At 44.2% G+C, this 20473-nt stretch overlaps 1 protein-coding gene across 6 annotated transcripts in view; it reads left to right on the top strand.

Moving 5' to 3' along the window:
- LOC139383952 (phosphatidate phosphatase LPIN1-like) overlaps positions 1-18941 on the top strand; it is a 53828-nt gene extending 34887 nt beyond the window's left edge. For 2 of the 6 annotated variants that reach the window (XM_071128573.1, XM_071128575.1), the window contains exons 4-21: positions 2986-3311; positions 5186-5302; positions 5494-5592; positions 6075-6186; positions 6508-6850; positions 7044-7137; positions 7275-7456; positions 9616-9709; positions 9969-10038; positions 10840-10932; positions 11212-11279; positions 11582-11714; positions 12483-12631; positions 12839-12925; positions 13168-13320; positions 14973-15087; positions 15389-15492; positions 15639-18941. In XM_071128573.1, the coding sequence (XP_070984674.1) occupies positions 2986-3311; positions 5186-5302; positions 5494-5592; positions 6075-6186; positions 6508-6850; positions 7044-7137; positions 7275-7456; positions 9616-9709; positions 9969-10038; positions 10840-10932; positions 11212-11279; positions 11582-11714; positions 12483-12631; positions 12839-12925; positions 13168-13320; positions 14973-15087; positions 15389-15492; positions 15639-16191 (2892 nt within the window). In that variant the 3' untranslated portion in view covers positions 16192-18941. Of the gene's footprint in view, positions 1-2985; positions 3312-5185; positions 5303-5493; positions 5593-6071; positions 6187-6507; positions 6851-7043; positions 7138-7274; positions 7457-9615; positions 9710-9968; positions 10039-10839; positions 10933-11211; positions 11280-11581; positions 11715-12482; positions 12632-12838; positions 12926-13167; positions 13321-14972; positions 15088-15388; positions 15493-15638 lie in introns of all 6 variants that reach the window. The other 4 variants (XM_071128572.1, XM_071128574.1, XM_071128577.1 and 1 more) reach the window with 3 other exon arrangements.
- Positions 18942-20473: the final 1532 nt, after the last annotated feature.

The following is a 20473-nucleotide window of genomic DNA, read 5'->3' as shown; positions in this document are numbered from 1 at the left end:
TCACGTGAATGTTCTGCTTAATATAATGTTTTGTGTCTCATAGTTCACACTACTTATTATAATTGGATTTTAAGGCTCACGTGAATGTTCTGCTTAATATAATGTTTTGTGTTTCATAGTTCACACTACTTATTATAATTGGATTTTAAGGCTCACGTGAATGTTCTGCTTAATATAATGTTTTGTGTTTCATAGTTCACACTACTTATTATAATTGGATTTTAAGGCTCACGTGAATGTTCTGCTTAATATAATGTTTTGTGTTTCATAGTTCACACTACTTATTATAATTGGATTTTAAGGCTCACGTGAATGTTCTGCTTAATATAATGTTTTGTGTTTCATAGTTCACACTACTTATTATAATTGGATTTTAAGGCTCACGTGAATGTTCTGCTTAATATAATGTTTTGTGTTTCATTGTTCACACTACTTATTATAATTGGATTTTAAGGCTCACGTGAATGTTCTGCTTAACATAATGTTTTGTGTTTCATAGTTCACACTACTTATTATAATTGGATTTTAAGGCTCACGTGAATGTTCTGCTTAATATAATGTTTTGTGTTTCATAGTTCACACTACTTATTATAATTGGATTTTAAGGCTCATGTGAATGTTCTGCTTAATATAATGTTTTGTGTCTCATTGTGAATGTTCTGCTTAATGTTTTGTGTCTCATTGTGAATGTTCTGCTTAATGTTTTGTGTCTCATTGTGAATGTTCTGCTTAATGTTTTGTGTCTCATTGTGAATGTTCTGCTTAATGTTTTGTGTCTCATTGTGAATGTTCTGCTTAATGTTTTGTGTCTCATTGTGAATGTTCTGCTTAATATAATGTTTTGTGTCTCATTGTGAATGTTCTCAATGTTTTGTGTCTCATTGTGAATGTTCTGCTTAATGTTTTGTGTCTCATTGTGAATGTTCTGCTTAATGTTTTGTGTCTCATTGTGAATGTTCTGCTTAATGTTTTGTGTCTCATTGTGAATGTTCTGCTTAATATAATGTTTTGTGTCTCATTGTGAATGTTCTGCTTAATGTTTTGTGTCTCATTGTGAATGTTCTGCTTAATGTTTTGTGTCTCATTGTGAATGTTCTGCTTAATATAATGTTTTGTGTCTCATTGTGAATGTTCTGCTTAATGTTTTGTGTCTCATTGTGAATGTTCTGCTTAATGTTTTGTGTCTCATTGTGAATGTTCTGCTTAATGTTTTGTGTCTCATTGTGAATGTTCTGCTTAATGTTTTGTGTCTCATTGTGAATGTTCTGTTTAATATAATGTTTTGTGTTTCATTGTGAATGTTCTGCTTAATGTTTTGTGTCTCATTGTGAATGTTCTGTTTAATATAATGTTTTGTGTTTCATTGTGAATGTTCTGCTTAATGTTTTGTGTCTCATTGTGAATGTTCTGTTTAATATAATGTTTTGTGTTTCATTGTGAATGTTCTGCTTAATGTTTTGTGTCTCATTGTGAATGTTCTGCTTAATGTTTTGTGTCTCATTGTGAATGTTCTGTTTAATATAATGTTTTGTGTTTCATTGTGAATGTTCTGCTTAATGTTTTGTGTCTCATTGTGAATGTTCTGTTTAATATAATGTCTTGTGTCTCATTGTGAATGTTCTGCTTAATGTTTTGTGTCTCATTGTGAATGTTCTGCTTAATGTTTTGTGTCTCATTGTGAATGTTCTGCTTAATGTTTTGTGTCTCATTGTGAATGTTCTGCTTAATGTTTTGTGTCTCATTGTGAATGTTCTGTTTAATATAATGTTTTGTGTCTCATTGTGAATGTTCTGCTTAATGTTTTGTGTCTCATTGTGAATGTTCTGCTTAATGTTTTGTGTCTCATTGTGAATGTTCTGCTTAATGTTTTGTGTCTCATTGTGAATGTTCTGCTTAATATAATGTTTTGTGTCTCATTGTGAATGTTCTGCTTAATATAATGTTTTGTGTCTCATTGTGAATGTTCTGCTTAATATAATGTTTTGTGTCTCATTGTGAATGTTCTGCTTAATATAATGTTTTGTGTCTCATTGTGAATGTTCTGCTTAATATAATGTTTTGTGTCTCATTGTGAATGTTCTGCTTAATATAATGTTTTGTGTTTCATTGTGAATGTTCTGCTTAATATAATGTTTTGTGTCTCATTGTGAATGTTCTGCTTAATATAATGTTTTGTGTCTCATTGTGAATGTTCTGCTTAATATAATGTTTTGTGTCTCATTGTGAATGTTCTGCTTAATATAATGTTTTGTGTCTCATTGTGAATGTTCTGCTTAATATAATGTTTTGTGTCTCATTGTGAATGTTCTGCTTAATATAATGTTTTGTGTCTCATTGCAAAGCAACTGCATTATATATTGCTTTAAATACTCCAACTAAAACCAAATGGCTCTTTGGCTAGCTTTTGCTACAGCCTATGTCAATGAGCGTTAGCATTCTAGCTAACAACTGCTGCATCCAAAAATAGTTATTTTGCCAAGATCACAACCAAATGTAATCTTAGCAACTGTTCGAGCAAGAATGAAAACATCATCGTAAGTGTCTGAGAACCCCAAAAAGTGTTTTTTTTTTAGAAGTAAACAAAGCATAAAGGCTATGTTAAATGGGCGCAGATAGCGTTAGTTTCTTACTGCAGCCAAGAGTCGCGCGCATATGTGCGTGACGTCAGCATGTCGTGTACTGGAAAGGGGTCTATAGTGCAGAAAACAACTAAATTATCATAACACATAGGTTGTAATATGGCTTTTTCCCCCCTGGCTTCCCCATTGATTTTACCCACGCACTGCTACTGCAGAGAGCCTAGTCACCTGGTGTACCCTGAAGATTAGAAGGAGGGATTGAAAAGATGAATGTTATTCTTTATATCAAATATGAACATGTATTTCATTCTAATTTCTCCTGATTGTCATTTCCATGGCTAATTCTTACTTAACAATCCATTTACGATTTATCATGACCTCACTTCCGGTTTCCTGTCCCCAACAGGAAGTGGTTCCGTCATACCTGGCGACGTCACCTATCGTGTCCCAGGGGGCGGAGCTAATGGAAGCTCAGCTGGGGAGGGGTGTGTCTCGCCTCTCTGACCCCGCCTCCCTCCAGGTCCAGACCCTGGGCTCCCAGCAGACCACAGGAGGAGGAGGAGGTGAAGGAGGGATGATGATGATGAAGAAGAGAAGGAAAAGGAGGAGGAAGGCACGGGAAAGCGGAGGAGGGAGACGGGAGGAGAGTGGGGAGTACTCAGAGGATGAGGACATGTTCACCATCGACATGAGCACTGATGAGGAGAGAGAGCACGACAACAACAGTAGCAGGTGATGACAGCAATTACACTATTTACATCAACACTGCATGGCTGTTCGTGTGTGTGTGCGTGCGTGCGTGTGACTTCCTGTGAAGTTCTCAGGACGCTCATTTGAATACAGACAGGGTCACATTTGGGCTGTTTGGAGTGGTCTGCCAGTATTGCAGGGCGAGGCTTGTTTATGCGACACACAGCTGTCTGTCAGCAGCTACTGACTGCAGTCAAGTGGTTGTGTGGGGAGGAGAGAGAAGATTACACTGTCTTGTTGAGGTATTCTCAGTTTGTTCTTTCTGCGATCCTGCATATGTGTGTTTGGTAGAGGAATGATCCCTCTGAGATGTGGTTTTTGGGAACGTGCACGTGTGTGTGTTTTTTGCGTGCATGTGTGAGAGAGAGAGAGAGTGAGAGAGACTCTGGTTAAGAGTCAGAATAGCTTTGCTCCACTGCAGAGGTAAAAAAAAAAAGCCTGATCAGCATCACAATGGTTTCTGCGAAACACATGAACCACTGCCAGCTCCTCTCTGTTTGTGTGGGACCCAGCAGGGAGGGGCAAACTCTGTTCTCAGGCATTCCACACACACGCGCAGCACGCAAGCACACACACACACACCCACACACACACACATAATCACTTCACAAACAGCCCCTCTCCCTGAGTAGTAAAGCAACAGTTGGTATTGCAGTCAGTCACTCAGTCTGTTAGTCTGCTGGTCCATATGCTGGTTGGGTGCTGGCTGAGACTGAGACTGGATTAACAAGCCTGAAGTGGCCAGTGTCTGTCTTTTGTGAACCCAATTATCTGTGTTCTGTGTGTGTGTGCGTTTTTGTGTTCAGGCTCTGTGAATACCAGCTCTCTGTCCCACGTGTTGGAGATGCTCCAGTGCCTCGTTCTTTTCCCACAATGCACTCTGACTCTGTGGATTAATGACCGTGGTGAACGGGACCTCTCTCAGTCCCTCCTGATTCTCTCTCATTCATTTGATGTGTGTGCGTGTGTGTGTGCGTTTATTTGGCTTTACTATCCTTGTGGGGATCAGAAATCATCACAAGGATAGTAGAAAAGAAAAATTCAGACAGTTGGGACATTTCGCTGGTCCCAACAAGGAAAAAGGCTATTTTCAGTTTAGGGTTTAGGTTTAGGGTTAGGTTTACAATTAGGGTTCGGGTTAGAATTAGGGTTAGGTTTAGGGTTAGGTTTAGGGTTAGGATATTAATATTTCTCATAAAAACTATTGGCATTAATAATTGTACCAATACTTCCAGTGCTGCAACTGGATTCACATCCTCATACACATCAAACTGTCACAACTTCCGCCGAAGTCGGTCCCTCTCCTTGTTCGGGCGGTGTTTGGCGGTCGACGTCACCGACCTTCTAGCCATCGCTGATCCACTTTTCATTTTCCATTGGTTTTGTCTTGTCTTCCATCACACCTGGTTCCAATTCCATCAATTACCCTCTGTCCCCCCCCCCCCCCCCATGTCCTTGTCAGTAATTGTTTGTTGTAGTGTTTATGCAAGGTCTGCTGGTATTTACCGGGTTTTGTTTGACCCATTTATTGTATTGTTCTGTTGATGGTGGTTTATGGATATTAAATGACACCGTGGTAAATCAGTTTCCGCTCTCCTACACCTGACTTCTCTGCCACCAGTACGCACCTCACTACACGAACCAACATACATTTTTCTACATCTTCAGCAAAATAGGCCTGAGAAAACACTGTGTATGATATCTCTGTGTGTACGTCTGTGTCTGTGCCTGTGCCTGTGTGTGCATGGGTTTGCATGTGTGTTGTTGCTGCTAACGTCTCTCTCTCTCTCTCTCTCTCTCTCTCTCTCTCTCTCTCTCTCTCTCTCTCTCTCTCTCTCTCTCTCTCGCTGTCTCAGGGCCTCTTCTCGGGAGCTCAATGGAGAGCAGGGCCCTAAGGCCAGTGTGTTGAGCAGCAACTACACCCAGAACACAACATACACACACTCTGATGCAGACTGGGCACGCTCACAGAGGTACATACACACACACACACACACACACAGAGACACACACACACCAGACATGACTAGAATAGAATAGAATAATACAGTTTGGTTCGACTCATCTTGTCGTATGCCTTTGTAGATTAAAATAACTGCGTATGGCTGACAGTTGTTCTCTCTGTATGCCTGTCTCCCTCTCCCCTCTTTCTCTCCCCTTTCAGTGCTATAATAGAGCAGACACGTACTCTGTCTATCCCTCCTAGTGGTGGTCTGTCCATCTCCTGTCCACAGCAGACTTCTGTCTTCCCTTCTCCTGTCAGGTAAGTCATGTCAACATCCAATTTCACTTTTCAGTATAGCTTAATTAAGCCTTAATAAAAGTTATCCTTCGTTTAATATCGGACCAACTACATATTGTCTAAAACCATGGGACAGAAACCAGCAGAGTCTTCCCACTGGGCACAGTTCAACGTATAGTTTTGATTCACATTTGGTTGAGTTGTTAACTAATGTGAATTCAAAGTGAAATCAACCAAATATGTCACCATGTCATTGGATTTAGGTGAAAAGGTGAAAACGATACGAAATTCTCTGACGTTGAGGACTTTTTGCAAATCCAATCAGTTTTCCAGGTTAATTCAACATCAACACATATAATTGTTTGGTTGAAATGACGTGGAAACAACATTGATTCAATCAACAAAAAAATCCCAGTGGGGTTGTACTGTATTGTTTATGTCCATGAGTCAGTGTAGTGCTGGCTCAACCAATCACATCTCTCTGTGTGTCTGTCACTCAGCAGCCCCGGTGGCTCCCGCCCCTCCACTCCGAAGAGTGACTCGGAGCTGACCAATCAGAGCAAAGACAACCCTGAGATTCTGTGGGCCTGGGGGGAGCTGCCACAAGCTGCTAAGGTACAGAGGGAGGGAGGGAGGGAGGCATAGAGGGAGGGGGGGAAGAGAACGATTTAGAGAGACAGTATGTCTAGCTGTAGTCCACACAGTGATCCAGGAATCAGCACTGAACTTTAACCACTTTAATCATCTTCCACGAGAGCAGCTGAGGACATGCTTTTACCCTAGCGCTCACGCTAACCACACATCCTCTCTCTCTCCTCTCTCTCCTCTCTCTTCTTCTCTACTATTGACTCCCGGCCTCCCGCGTCCTTGCTGTAGCGTGCTTTCTTCTTCCTTACTCTCTCCTCTCGCTCTCTCTTTCCCTCTCTCCACCTCTAGCCCTCCTACCTCCCTCCGCCCCAGATGCAAGATTCTGGGATGAAGTCCCCTGTCTCCATCCCTGTGTGTGACAGCACACACTTCAGAACCATCCCCGGAGACTGTGGCCCCCCTGGCCAGACCCAGAGCCACCCAGACAATGGCCCCCCATCCCTCAACCCGTATATGCCCCAGCCTGGTAACAACACGGCTGGGCCCGTTGCTGGAGGGGACATGGAGTTAGTAGGGGCAGCCTGTAGAGAGGTGGAGGGGCTGATGGCCTCCAGGTTGCTGTCAGAACTGGATGAGGGGGGCCAGAGGGGCAGCCCGGTCAGACGCACAGACTCCCCATCCAAGAGGAAAGGTACGTCTTCTCGAACCATCGCCTCCAAGCGGAGTGGAGTTTAGATTGCAGAATTTGAATGTCAGCTGTCACTCAGCATGCGTTCACGTCCGTAGATGTGATTGCCTCCACCATTAGCTACACGTCAAGTTAATGGATGAAAATGCCATGTCAATCATTGTATCCATGGTAACGTGTGACGCTGTACCTGCAGACAAGAGGAGCCACCACCTGGGCTCGGATGGAGTCTACCTGGATGACATCACTGAGCTGGAGCCAGAGGTGGCTGCTCTGTACTTCCCTAAAAGGTAACACGGCCCACACACACACTCACACACACACACTCACACACTCACACACACACTCACCTGTAACACACACACACCTATTCTGTCCTACACAAACACTCGTCCCCCACTCCTGAACCGATGACCCTGTTCCTTAGTGACGGTTCAGTGAGAGGGGGCTCGGAGACAGGGGCGCGGAGCACCAACCAATCACCTCAGTCGGTGGGCAGCAGTGGGATGGACAGCGGTGTGGACAGCTACGCTGACCAGCTGGGAGACATGCCCAACATCGCCATCTCCCTGTGTGGAGGTCTCACTGACAACAGAGAGATCACAAAAGGTACTGACCGTTAAACACATGGGCTACATCTCAATACTGTCAGCTGTGACTTACTGGTATAACTGGATATTGTAGCTCCATCTACTTGCTGTCATTGTTTTCACCTATCCAGCCCTCTCCTGTCTGTGTGTCTCTATAGAACAGTTCTATTAACCCTCTCCTGTCTGTGTGTCTCTACAGAACAGTTATATTAACCCTCTCCTGTCTGTGTGTCTCTACAGAACAGTTATATTAACCCTCTCCTGTCTGTGTGTCTCTACAGAACAGTTATATTAACCCTCTCCTGTCTGTGTCTCTATAGAACAGTTATATTAACCCTCTCCTGTCTGTGTGTCTCTATAGAACAGTTATATTAACCCTCTCCTGTCTGTGTGTCTCTATAGAACAGTTATATTAACCCTCTCCTGTCTGTGTCTCTATAGAACAGTTATATTAACCCTCTCCTGTCTGTGTGTCTCTACAGAACAGTTATAATAACCCTCTCCTGTCTGTGTGTCTCTACAGAACAGTTCTATTAACCCTCTCCTGTCTGTGTGTCTCTACAGAACAGTTATATTAACCCTCTCCTGTCTGTGTGTCTCTATAGAACAGTTATATTAACCCTCTCCTGTCTGTGTGTCTCTACAGAACAGTTCTATTAACCCTCTCCTGTCTGTGTGTCTCTACAGAACAGTTCTATTAACCCTCTCCTGTCTGTGTGTCTCTACAGAACAGTTATATTAACCCCCTCCTGTCTGTGTGTCTCTATAGAACAGTTCTATTAACCCTATCCTGTCTGTGTGTCTCTATAGAACAGTTATATTAACCCTCTCCTGTCTGTGTCTCTATAGAACAGTTATATTAACCCTCTCCTGTCTGTGTCTCTATAGAACAGTTATATTAACCCTCTCCTGTCTGTGTGTCTCTATAGAACAGTTATATTAACCCTCTCCTGCCTGTGTCTCTATAGAACAGTTATATTAACCCTCTCCTGTCTGTGTCTCTATAGAACAGTTATATTAACCCTTTCCTGCCTGTGTGTATCTATAGAACAGTTATATTAACCCTCTCCTGTCTGTGTGTCTCTATAGAACAGTTCTATTAACCCTCTCCTGTCTGTGTGTCTCTATAGAACAGTTATATTAACCCTCTCCTGTCTGTATGTCTCCATAGAACAGTTATATTAACCCTCTCCTGTCTGTGTCTCTATAGAACAGTTATATTAACCCTCTCCTGTCTGTGTCTCTATAGAACAGTTATATTAACCCTCTCCTGTCTGTGTGTCTCTATAGAACAGTTCTATTAACCCTCTCCTGTCTGTGTCTCTATAGAACAGTTATATTAACCCTCTCCTGTCTGTGTGTCTCTATAGAACAGTTATATTAACCCTCTCCTGTCTGTGTGTCTCTATAGAACAGTTATATTAACCCTCTCCTGTCTGTGTCTCTATAGAACAGTTATATTAACCCTCTCCTGTCTGTGTGTCTCTATAGAACAGTTATATTAACCCTCTCCTGTCTGTGTCTCTATAGAACAGTTATATTAACCCTCTCCTGTCTGTGTGTCTCTATAGAACAGTTATATTAACCCTCTCCTGTCTGTGTGTCTCTATAGAACAGTTATATTAACCCTCTCCTGTCTGTGTGTCTCTATAGAACAGTTATATTAACCCTCTCCTGTCTGTGTCTCTATAGAACAGTTATATTAACCCTCTCCTGTCTGTGTGTCTCTATAGAACAGTTATATTAACCCTCTCCTGCCTGTGTCTCTATAGAACAGTTCTATTAACCCTCTCCTGTATGTGTCTCTATAGAACAGTTATATTAACCCTCTCCTGTCTGTGTGTCTCTATAGAACAGTTATATTAACCCTCTCCTGTCTGTGTGTCTCTACAGAACAGTTCTATTAACCCTCTCCTGTCTGTGTGTCTCTACAGAACAGTTCTATTAACCCTTTCCTGTCTGTGTGTCTCTATAGAACAGTTATATTAACCCTCTCCTGTCTGTGTGTCTCTATAGAACAGTTATATTAACCCTCTCCTGTCTGTGTGTCTCTATAGAACAGTTATATTAACCCTCTCCTGTCTGTGTGTCTCTATAGAACAGTTATATTAACCCTCTCCTGTCTGTGTCTCTATAGAACAGTTATATTAACCCTCTCCTGTCTGTGTGTCTCTACAGAACAGTTCCAGGAGAGAGCCATCTCTTACCAGCAGTTCACTGAAAACCCCTCCATCATCGACGATCCCAACCTGGTGGTCAAGATTGGAACCAAGTACGTAAAATACTTCTAACTAACCTTTAACCTCCTAGCGGTAAAGATGTGATCGTTCCCGATTAATCCGGAATTCCTGCTTTTCTGACGTAGTCCTCCGTATATCATTGAATCTGACCCATCCACATCCATCCAGATGTTCTATGTTGTCCTGATCTGATTGGAGAAGTATGTATGTACTGTATACTACCGATAAGAAATGAACTGCAGACTCTAAAGATACAACAGTGATCTCATGTTTGTGTCTGTTCTCCTCCAGGTACTACAACTGGACCACCGCAGCCCCTCTCATGCTGGCTATGCAGGTGTATCAGAAGCCCCTGCCAATGGTAAAACCTCAGTAACATTAGCAACATGCTATTAGCATAGCATCTAGGCTACTCGACTTGGTGATGAGACTGTGTGCTAATGTCAAATAGTGTGCTACATTTGGGTACCTGAGTGGTTTTACCTGAGGTTTAAAACGCGAATCATTTTGCAATGTAAAGAGAGAAGTCCAACTGCAACCCTTCTAGCTAAATCTGGTTCTGCGTCTGGCTTCACGTGTTTTGTTTTTGTCTGAATTCTTCTGTCTTCTGTCTCGCGTTGGACTTCCTGTACACTAAAAAGCGTTCTCCTGAACCACGTCTCCTCCTAACACTTGAGTCTTTCTTCCCCCTTTGTTTTTCCCTTTTTTAATTTGTTCTCCCTCCATCTCACCTCCCATTTGGCCCTGTCTTGTGTGTCTTCAGCACTCCTGCCTGAGTTATGTGTACTCTGCCTTTGGCCTCTTCTCCTACTGTTTACCCAGTCTGTTTGGCTCCAGCCCCGTGGGTCCCTTTGGTTTCAGCTAGCTAGCTGTCTGTCTGTCTGTCTGTCTGTCTGTCTGTCTGTCTGTCTGTCTGTCTGTCCCTCTACTTCTCTCTCTTCTCTCTCTCCCAGTCTCTGTGTTTCCCTCCCTCTGTTGCTGCCTCTCTTCCTTAGATCGCCATCATCCAGTCACACGGACACACTTGCTTCACGTTTTTTGTGTTTGGGTTTTTGTATCTCTGTGTTTTTTGCGTTTGGGTTTTTGTATCTCTGTGTTTTTTGCGTTTTAGTGGTTTTGTTGAGTTGGGTTTTTGGTCAGGAACTGTGTGCGTTTGCTTCAGGCCACGGTGGAGAACATCATGAAGGAGAAGATGCCCAAGAAAGGAGGCCGCTGGTGGTTCTCATGGCGCAGCAGGAACAGCGACTCCAAATCGGTACACACACACACACACGTCTGTAAACACACACACACACACACCTCCTGAACACACACCTCTGTAACACAACACACACACCTCTGTAACACACACCTCTGTAACACACACCTCTGTAACACACATACCTCCTGAACACACTTCCATAACCATTTGGGAACCTCCGCAGAAGTTACAATGCTGGACACCACTTGCCTTTTTGACTAGTGGACTGGGGTATTATATGTGCTAGTGTGTCCTGGCTGTTGTATGAGTGTGTGACTGGTTGTCTGTCCCCAGGACTCAGTGTCTGAGATAGGAGTTGGAGACGGGGGAGAGACCTCTCTCAGCATGGCTTCAGTCAATGGGTAATGACACTTCTCTAACACCAGAACAGTTTGCGAAGTATGTGCAATATGAATTAACTATGTTGAGTACACATTTATATATCTTAGTTTGCATATCCTCGTATAAAGTACACAACAGGGGGTGGTTTCATGGACACAGATTAAGCCTAATCCTGGACTAAAAAGCATTTTAATTCATTTGAATCCGGGAAACCGCCCCTAGAGGTTTATAGGCTATATTCTTTATATATTTTTTTTAATATTCTGTTCAAATAATCAGACATTATAGCTAAACTGTTGTTGTATCTGTTGATGTAACACAGAATGAAGGAGGAGTCTTCCTCCAGCGATGAGGAACACAGACCGTCCAATCAGGACTCCTGCCAGCCCGAGCCTCTTCTCACGCCTGGTAGTGTCTTCTACAGGAAGACCCTCAGACTGACCCCGGAGCAGCTGGTGAGAGACTCAACACTGTTCCCCGAACCTCTGTTAAGCTAACTTCTGATCTCAGAACTGCTGATGAGAAACACAATACTTCTCACATCTTTTGATGGGGTGATGTTGAACTGTGTATTCTCAGGCAAGTCTTCAGTTGAACCAATCAGTAGCAGGGTTAGAGTTAGTAGAGGCTGTATGGGTAATGTAGTTTTTATGCCCTCAGTTGCTGTTTTTCTGCCCTCAGTTGCAAACCACTCAGTAACAAGGTTATGCTGCATTCAAGACAATGTGGAACTCTGAAAAAAATTAGCTCCGACTTAAAATAATCCATTTGAACGGTCATCCAACTTGGAATTACAAGTAGGAAACTCGGGCATCATCCTAGAGCTCCGACTTCTCCGAGCTGAAGATTCCTGACATCATGTCAACAAAAAACATGGCGGCCTTCATCGTTTACATAAAAATATGTATTCTCACCTAATGCATTTCCTCTCTTCTTTAAACACTTTAGCAAGAGGCATAAGAGGCATATAGCATCTCTGCAAACAAAAGATTCCTTCAGGTGTCCATGTTTTTCAGTTGACAACTTGAACGCACTGAAGTGGGAGTTCGAAAGTCGGGATCTCAGAGTTTGCCAAGTTGTCTTGAACGCCCCATTAGAGTTAGTAGAGGGTGTATGGGTAATGTAGTCTTTCTGCCCATCAAGCCAGTCTGCCGTTGAACCACTCAGTAACAGGGTTAGAGTTAGTAGAGGCTGTATGGGTAATGTAGTATTTATGTCCTCAGGCCAGTCTTCAGTTGAAGGAGGGTCCTAATGAGGTGGTGTTCAGTGTGACCACTCAGTACCAGGGCACCTGTCGCTGCCAGGGCACCATCTATCTCTGGAGCTGGGACGACAAAATTGTAATCTCAGACATTGACGGCACCATCACCAGGTAAGTGTGTGTGTGTGTGTGTGTGTGTGTGTGTGTGTGTGTGTGTGTGTGTGTGTGTGTGTGTGTGTGTGTGTGTGTGTGTGTGTGTGTGTGTGTGTGTGTGTGTGTGTGTGTGTGTGTGTGTGTGTATTGGCAGTTGTATGTGATCACGTTATATCTGTTAATGATAGTCTAATTACATGTGGCGAGCACCATCCTCTTTTTCAGATCTGACACCCTGGGCCACATCCTGCCAACGCTGGGTAAAGATTGGACCCACCAGGGCATTGCCCGCCTCTACCACCGAGTCAGCCAGTGAGTCTCACACAACAGGAGTTACATAACTATAGGTGGCCGTTAGAGTAATGAAACAGGGGTCACATTCAGAATATGCCTCAGTGTAAAATGAGTGAATCATGTCTGCTTTAATCGTGGTGTTTGGCTTTAGTACGTTGCACCATCCTGAAAGCAGCCATTTAGTTGAACTCCTGTCTCCTCCCTCTCTCTTAGGACTTACTAGGAGAGTAAAAAAAATGTCATCTCTCCCTCTCTCTCAGGAACGGTTATAAGTTCATGTACTGCTCTGCAAGGGCCATAGGTATGGCTGATATGACGAGGGGATATCTCCACTGGGTCAATGAGAGAGGAACCATGCTGCCTATAGGACCTGTCCTACTCAGCCCCAGCAGCCTGTTCTCAGCCCTGCACAGGTGAGGAGCACACACACATCATCACCGTCAAAATAAACACAGCAGAGGCGTCAAACACAATAGAGAACAATGTACAGTACATTTTAGCAGGCGCTCTTATCCACAGCATACTGGTCCCCCATGGGGATAAAACCCACAACCCTGACCACCATGCTAAACCAACTGAGCCACACGGGACCACAGTAGCTTATATAGAAGAGACATCCCTATATTATATAATGATCATTCTGACCTTCCTGTCCTGTCGTCCTTCCTGTCCTGATCTTTTCCTGTCTTGTCAACCTGTGTTTCCTGTTTTGTCCTTCCTGTCCTAACCTGTCGTCCTGTCTTGTCATCCCTGCCCTGTCTTGTCATCCCTGCCCTATCCTTCCTGTCCTGTCTTGTCATCCCTGCCCTATCCTCCCTGTCCTGTCTTGTCATCCCTGCCCTATCCTCCCTGTCCTGCCCTATCCTCCCTGTCCTGTCATCCCTGCCCTATCCTCCCTGTCCTGTCTTGTCATCCCTGCCCTATCCTCCCTGTCCTGTCTTGTCATCCCTGCCCTATCCTTCCTGTCCTGTCATCCCTGCCCTATCCTTCCTATCCTGTCTTCCCTGCCCTATCCGTCCTGTCCTGGCATCCCTGCCCTATCCTCCTTGTCCTGTCTTGGCATCCCTGCCCTATCCTCCCTGTCCTGTCTTGTCATCCCTGCCCTATCCTTCCTGTCCTGTCTTGTCATCCCTTCCCTATCCTCCCTGTCCTGTCTTGTCATCCCTGCCCTATCCTTCCTGTCCTGTCATCCCTGCCCTATCCTTCCTGTCCTGTCTTGTCATCCCTGCCCTATCCTCCCTGTCCTGTCTTGTCATCCCTGCCCTATCCTTCCTGTCCTGTCTTGTCATCCCTGCCCTATCCTTCCTGTCCTGTCTTGTCATCCCTGCCCTATCCTTCCTGTCCTGTCATCCCTGCCCTATCCTTCCTGTCCTGTCTTGTCATCCCTGCCCTATCCTTCCTGTCCTGTCCTGGCATCCCTGCCCTATCCTCCCTGTCCTGTCTTGGCATCCCTGCCCTATCCTCCCTGTCCTGTCTTGTCATCCCTGCCCTATCCTTCCTGTCCTGTCATCCCTGCCCTATCCTTCCTATCCTGTCTTCCCTGCCCTATCCTTCCTGTCCTGTCCTGGCATCCCTGCCCTATCCTCCTTGTCCTGTCTTGGCATCCCTGCCCTATCCTTCCTGTCCTGTCTTGTCATCCCTGTCCTATCCTTCCTGTCCTGTCTTGTCATCCCTGTCCTATCCTCCCTGTCCTGTCTTGGCATCCCTGCCCTATCCTTCCTGTCCTGTCATCCCTGCCCTATCCTCCCTGTCCTGTCTTGTCATCCCTGCCCTATCCTTCCTGTCCTGTCTTGTCATCCCTGCCCTATCCTTCCTGTCCTGTCTTGTCATCCCTGCCCTATCCTTCCTGTCCTGTCATCCCTGCCCTATCCTTCCTGTCCTGTCTTGTCATCCCTGCCCTATCCTTCCTGTCCTGACCTGGCATCCCTGCCCTATCCTCCCTGTCCTGTCTTGGCATTCCTGCCCTATCCTCCCTGTCCTGTCTTGGCATCCCTGCCCTATCCTCCCTGTCCTGTCTTGTCATCCCTGTCCTATCCTTCCTGTCCTGTCTTGTCCTGTCCTGTAGGGAGGTGATAGAGAAGAAGCCTGAGAGGTTTAAGATTGAGTGTCTGACCGACGTGAAGCAGCTGTTCCACCCCAACACTGAGCCTTTCTACGCAGCCTTCGGCAACAGAGCCACGGTGAGAGCCCTGCTCCCTCCCTCCATCACTGTACATGTTAACTTTGGCTACTTTTTAGATTCATTTGACTGGGACCATAAACATTCTATACATTTTACATTTACATCTTGGTCATTTAGCAGACGGTCTTATCCAGGGGGACTTACGGCCAGTAATCAACTTTTTTGCCAATGTGACAGATTCAGCCAAAAGGCTAATTTCAAACTGAATATTATGTTTAATTCTGTTGTGGTTGTGTATGGTTGTTTTGGATAGTACGTCAGTCATTGTTACAGTTGTTGTTGTTGTTGTTGTTGTTTAGGATGTGTATTCCTATAAGGAGGTGGGCGTTCCCCTAAACAGGATCTTCACAGTCAACCCCAAGGGAGAGCTGATACAGGAACACGCCAGGACCAACATCTCATCGTAAGTCAGACCTCTCTGTCTCTTTCTTAATCTCTCCATCTTCCTCCCTCAATGTCTCTCTCTCCCTCAGTAGCTCTGTCTGTCTCTGTCTAATGAACAATGAAAGTAAATGAAGTGAAGTAGGTTTCTGTTCCTGTTCCTTCCAGGTATGGTCGTCTGTGTGAGGTGGTGGACCACGTCTTCCCCCTGTTGATCAGAGGTCACGACTCGGACTTCTCCTGCCCTGACACCTTCAGCCAGTTCACCTACTGGAGAGAACAGCTGCCCCAGATCCACAGCCCTGATCAGCCCCAGGTCCACAGCTCTGATCAGCCCCAGGTCCACAGCTCTGATCAGCCCCAGGTCCACAGCTCTGATCAGCCCCAGGTCCACAGCTCTGATCAGCCCCAGGTCCACAGCTCTGATCAGCCCCAGGTCCACAGCCCTGATCAGCCCCAGATCCACAGCCCTGATCAGCCCCAGGTCCACAGCCCTGATCAGCCACAGATCCACAGCCCTGATCAGCCACAGATCCACAGCCCTGATCAGCCACAGATCCACAGCCCTGATCAACCCCAGGTCCACAGCCCTGATCAGCCACAGATCCACAGCCCTGATCAACCCCAGGTCCACACCCCTGACCAGCCCTTGGTCCACACCCCTGACCATCCTCTGGAAATCAGCTGTGGAGACTCACTTCCACACCAGCCCACCCCATAAGTGACCTGTGTGCAATCTAGGAAGGAAAGGGAGAGACACATTTATGATGATGACGGCGTGCAAATGAAAGAAGCATTTCTCTGCTCTAATGTCACACACACACACACACACATACACACACACACATACACACGCACAGCAATGCATAAGCAGACCTTAACACACACATGGTTGCCATGTGCACACTTATGCACTAGTGGAAGTTCTCTCCGGACAACAACAGGCATGTTAGCACTGAGTGTTATTTCTATGTACTCACCTTTCCTATTTGTGTTCTACTCCTCAGTGTTCTGCTCTACAATACCTAGCCTACTGTTCATCAGGTGCAAAAGGTGCTACTTGTATACATACACTTGTAGTAGCTGCAACTCCGACAAGAAGCACCGATTCAGTCAACCTGGGGGAAATCACTGTGAAGAACAGCCTATCAACGACAGCTATGTCACCCAATTAGCATTGCCCGATTGATTCTAGCACTTTTAGTCTCCAATGTGGGTACAGTAAACCGCGATGCATGTTCGGCTGACACGTTCAGATCTAACGTTCACATGAAGTGCGAATGTAATAAATGTCGAACAAAGCAGGATTATGCTCAACTAGCGCTATTAATATAGCGCATGCGATAATTCAGTTCACCCGTTCGACCTCCAAACATTTGTCAATATAATCAAAACAAATGTTAGTCGTCACATGCCCCCGAATACAACAGGTGTAGTAGACCTTACCGTGAAATGCTTACTTCCAAGCCCGTAACCAACAGTGCAGTACAAGAAATAGAGTTAGGTAAAACATTAAATAAAAGCGTTTTAAAGCGCGTTTCCGTTCTAGTAAGTAGCATTCTATATTCGGTTTTTATTCTTCCGTTTTTTGTTGTTGTTGTCATGTTCTGTGTATGATAGATATGTTAGTGATCAACTGAACTGAAACAGGTAACCGGTGCAGCTCCTCACTATTGTTAACAAGGCACAGAGGAGGGCTGTCTCTCTCGTTGATGCCTCTCGCCCATCGTCGTCAACAGTCCTTATATGGTCATGTAACCAAACACCTGAGAGAAGACTCGCGTGAAACTGACGTTCCTCTTGACAGTAAGCCGGGCAAGAAAACTCAGGTTGTCAGTTTTATCAGTCGTCTTTTTCTTCGTTTCTCCGCCACTCGTCACGGGTTTCCACGGACCGTGACACACATGTTATCAAATCAAATCAAATGACATTTGCCACCTGTGCTGTGGTCTACACCTGTTATATTGGGCGCATGTGACAAAAACAATTTGATTTGATTTGATGACCTGTCCGATTCTCTCTGTGTGCAGTGTCATGGTTTTGGCTAACATTAACAGGTAATATTGTGCAGACAGTAGAAAACATATTATGTCCTCTGCTTTTGGTGGTCCATCATCTTAAACTCTGTGTGTAACTGCGAGATGAGAGAAACCTACAAATGTATGAACTATTTAATTCATTTCACATTGTTAAGCAAGCAGCTTGTGAACGCACTTGGATTTGGGCTTTGGTTTTTATTTCACTTAAAATATTGTGTTTATGTGATTGAATCTGAATAGAGTTTTGATGTTCATTCTCACTTTTGTACATAGTGCAACCTTTTTTAGCGATCGAATTCAGAAACATTGTCAGTAAAAGTGGCTGGCTGCTGGACTACAGTAGCTTGACCTTAAGGCCAACAACATTTTTGCACTGACAGACTTATAGTGTCCACTGAAGCGAAACCATTGAGATATTCTACAGTCAACCAATCAACATTCTCCTGAATTCTAGAATCTACTACATAGATACAAAGAACTTGGACACACAGGTTAAATCGAACTGTCGCTCCTTGTAATTTCAGCAATTAGAATGCACAACAACCTTGACGGTTCTGAACCTCCCCAAAGGGTTTTAAAGCACAAAGCACTAACGACATAGTTCGTCTGTCCATCAGATCTCTGTCGTGAACAGAGGCGATGGCAGGATGTTTCTATGGGTGGCTACCGTGGAATGTGTATCAGCATATGTATATTGTGCAATTGCCAATGTTATCCTGTGTGTGATAGGGATGGATATTCAAGACGTCCTGCACTACCGGAATGAATACTAACACTGTGATACAGTATTTCTCTCTTTTTTGTATTGATCATATTGATGACCACCATAAAACCTGATTGCATCACTATGGAGGAGAGAAGGTTCCCACCGTCCCTGTGTCATATGCCGTATTGATTACTTTCAACACCTTTTACATTCACTTTGGTTGAATTGACTACCAGTGGGATGGTTGAAACATCCATTTGCCATGGTTCAGGAGTATTGTGACGTGGCGACTAATGTGAGATGTTGGATTTACCACCAACCGAAGAGGTGTGTTGGTATTAGGAGGATAACGGATGGATGGATGAATGAATGGATGAGTCAATGGAGGCATGTGATATCACTGTTGTTGTGTTTACTCCTCCTCTGTGTCATTGTCTTCTGTTCTCCCTTTACTTTACTGTCACAATATTTGTTCCAAGTATGTTAAAGTACTACTGTATATTCAGATTAAATGACTGTATTCTTTCTGTGAAAGATCTATATAAACAACGAGCTTGTTGCCTTACAGTATGCCGTGGCTGTCTCTACCCGCGTTAGTTTGTTTCTGAGATGTACAGAGTCAATTACTCTAGCACTGTGTCATGTTGTATAGGTTAACAATCCAGTCTGAAAATAGCTATAATGGAAATAGGTTTTTCAATAAATGCAAAGTTGATTGTTGATGGATTGGATGTGTATGTCTCTCCTTTCTCCTCCCTGTAGTGAACATGATGCAGAGAGAGCATGTGTAGTATTTCTTGAGTTTTAGAGTTTTTCCTGACCACATGACTGAAAAGCAACAGGACCATGATTCATTCCACTCTACAGAGCAAAACGAACACCCGTACTACCCATGTCTACCATGGTGTCGCTCCATGGCTTTGTGAAGGCTGGATAACCTACTGTCATCTAGTGTACTACCCATGTCTACCATGGTGTCGCTCCATGGCTTTGTGAAGGCTGCATAACCTACTGTCATCTAGTGTACTACCCATGTCTACCATGGTGTCGCTCCATGGCTTTGTGAAGGCTGGATAACCTACTGTCATCTAGTGTACTACCCATGTCTACCATGGTGTCGCTCCATGGCTTTATGAAGGCTGGATAACCTACTGTCATCTAGTGTACTACCCATGTCTACCATGGTGTTGCTCCATGGCTTTGTGAAGGCTGGATAACCTACTGTCATCTAGTGGAAGATATACTTATAACACCTTTTCATATAAAGCCCATGTACAGTAATCAGCTCACTGACAGATCTGTCTGATACCCACGGGGATCACATGTGAAGTGATTTTTACAATAACAATAACACAACTGATTATATTATTTAAACCAGTCTGAAGTTTAGTCAGATGAATCAAGCATTTTGCTATACACCCGCAATAACATCTGCTAAATATGTGTACGCTACCAATAAAATGTGATTTGGGATGGACCGGAGGGGCTCCAGAGAACAGAACAACGGTTTGACTTCCACTTATTAGTTGCCTCATCTACAACATCTGCGTGTGAGAGACGCTAGGGTAAAGTATTATTTTCTTTCAAGTTGTTCAATAGTTGTCAGGGAATCAGTAGGAGATTATTTACAGACAATTATGTTTATCATTAAAAAAATGGAATACGTAAAACATTTTTTTATTGAAGGCATTAGTCCCTGAGTGACAACTTTACTTTTCCCACTCTGTAGGCAGTGGTCTCTGCCATAGTTGATATCTCTTGGCTATGAAAATGTTTCCATCCACATGAAATGAGGTAATTCTGCTTTTAAAGTATTTGATTGTGAATGATGAGAGGAGAAAAGATGACAAGACAACTAGAAAAAAAAAGATCAAGACAGGGACTCATCAGGGTACTCCAGACGATAGCTGCTCCTCATTTGCTCATCTGCAGAAACTGCTCGACCGTCTTTATGTAAGTTCAGCTGGCTTTTCTCTCTGTTAAGTTGTTTTGCTCATTCGTTTCTGGGAAATAACGCAAGAACCTTATTAGGCCAGCTGATTATATTAGGCTCTTTGAGTCTTGTTCCAGTAAGTTTCAGTCTGTAAGACAGCCAGGAGACGCCATTCCCCCATCAGGTAGACTCTCCATACAGCACTCTGCCTTGTGTCATATACAGTAGGCCAGTGGCTCCCAATCTTTTTCCGTTGCTGTATCACCAAATGAATTTTTCTCTGCTCGGAGTACCCCTGAAGTACCCCCTCATGTACATGTACATT

This window comes from Oncorhynchus clarkii, chromosome 25, assembly GCF_045791955.1.
Source record: "Oncorhynchus clarkii lewisi isolate Uvic-CL-2024 chromosome 25, UVic_Ocla_1.0, whole genome shotgun sequence".
NCBI classification, from domain to species: Eukaryota; Metazoa; Chordata; class Actinopteri; order Salmoniformes; family Salmonidae; genus Oncorhynchus; species Oncorhynchus clarkii.
Note: the sequence above shows the minus strand (reverse complement) of the source record. Positions and strands in the feature narration are given on the sequence as shown.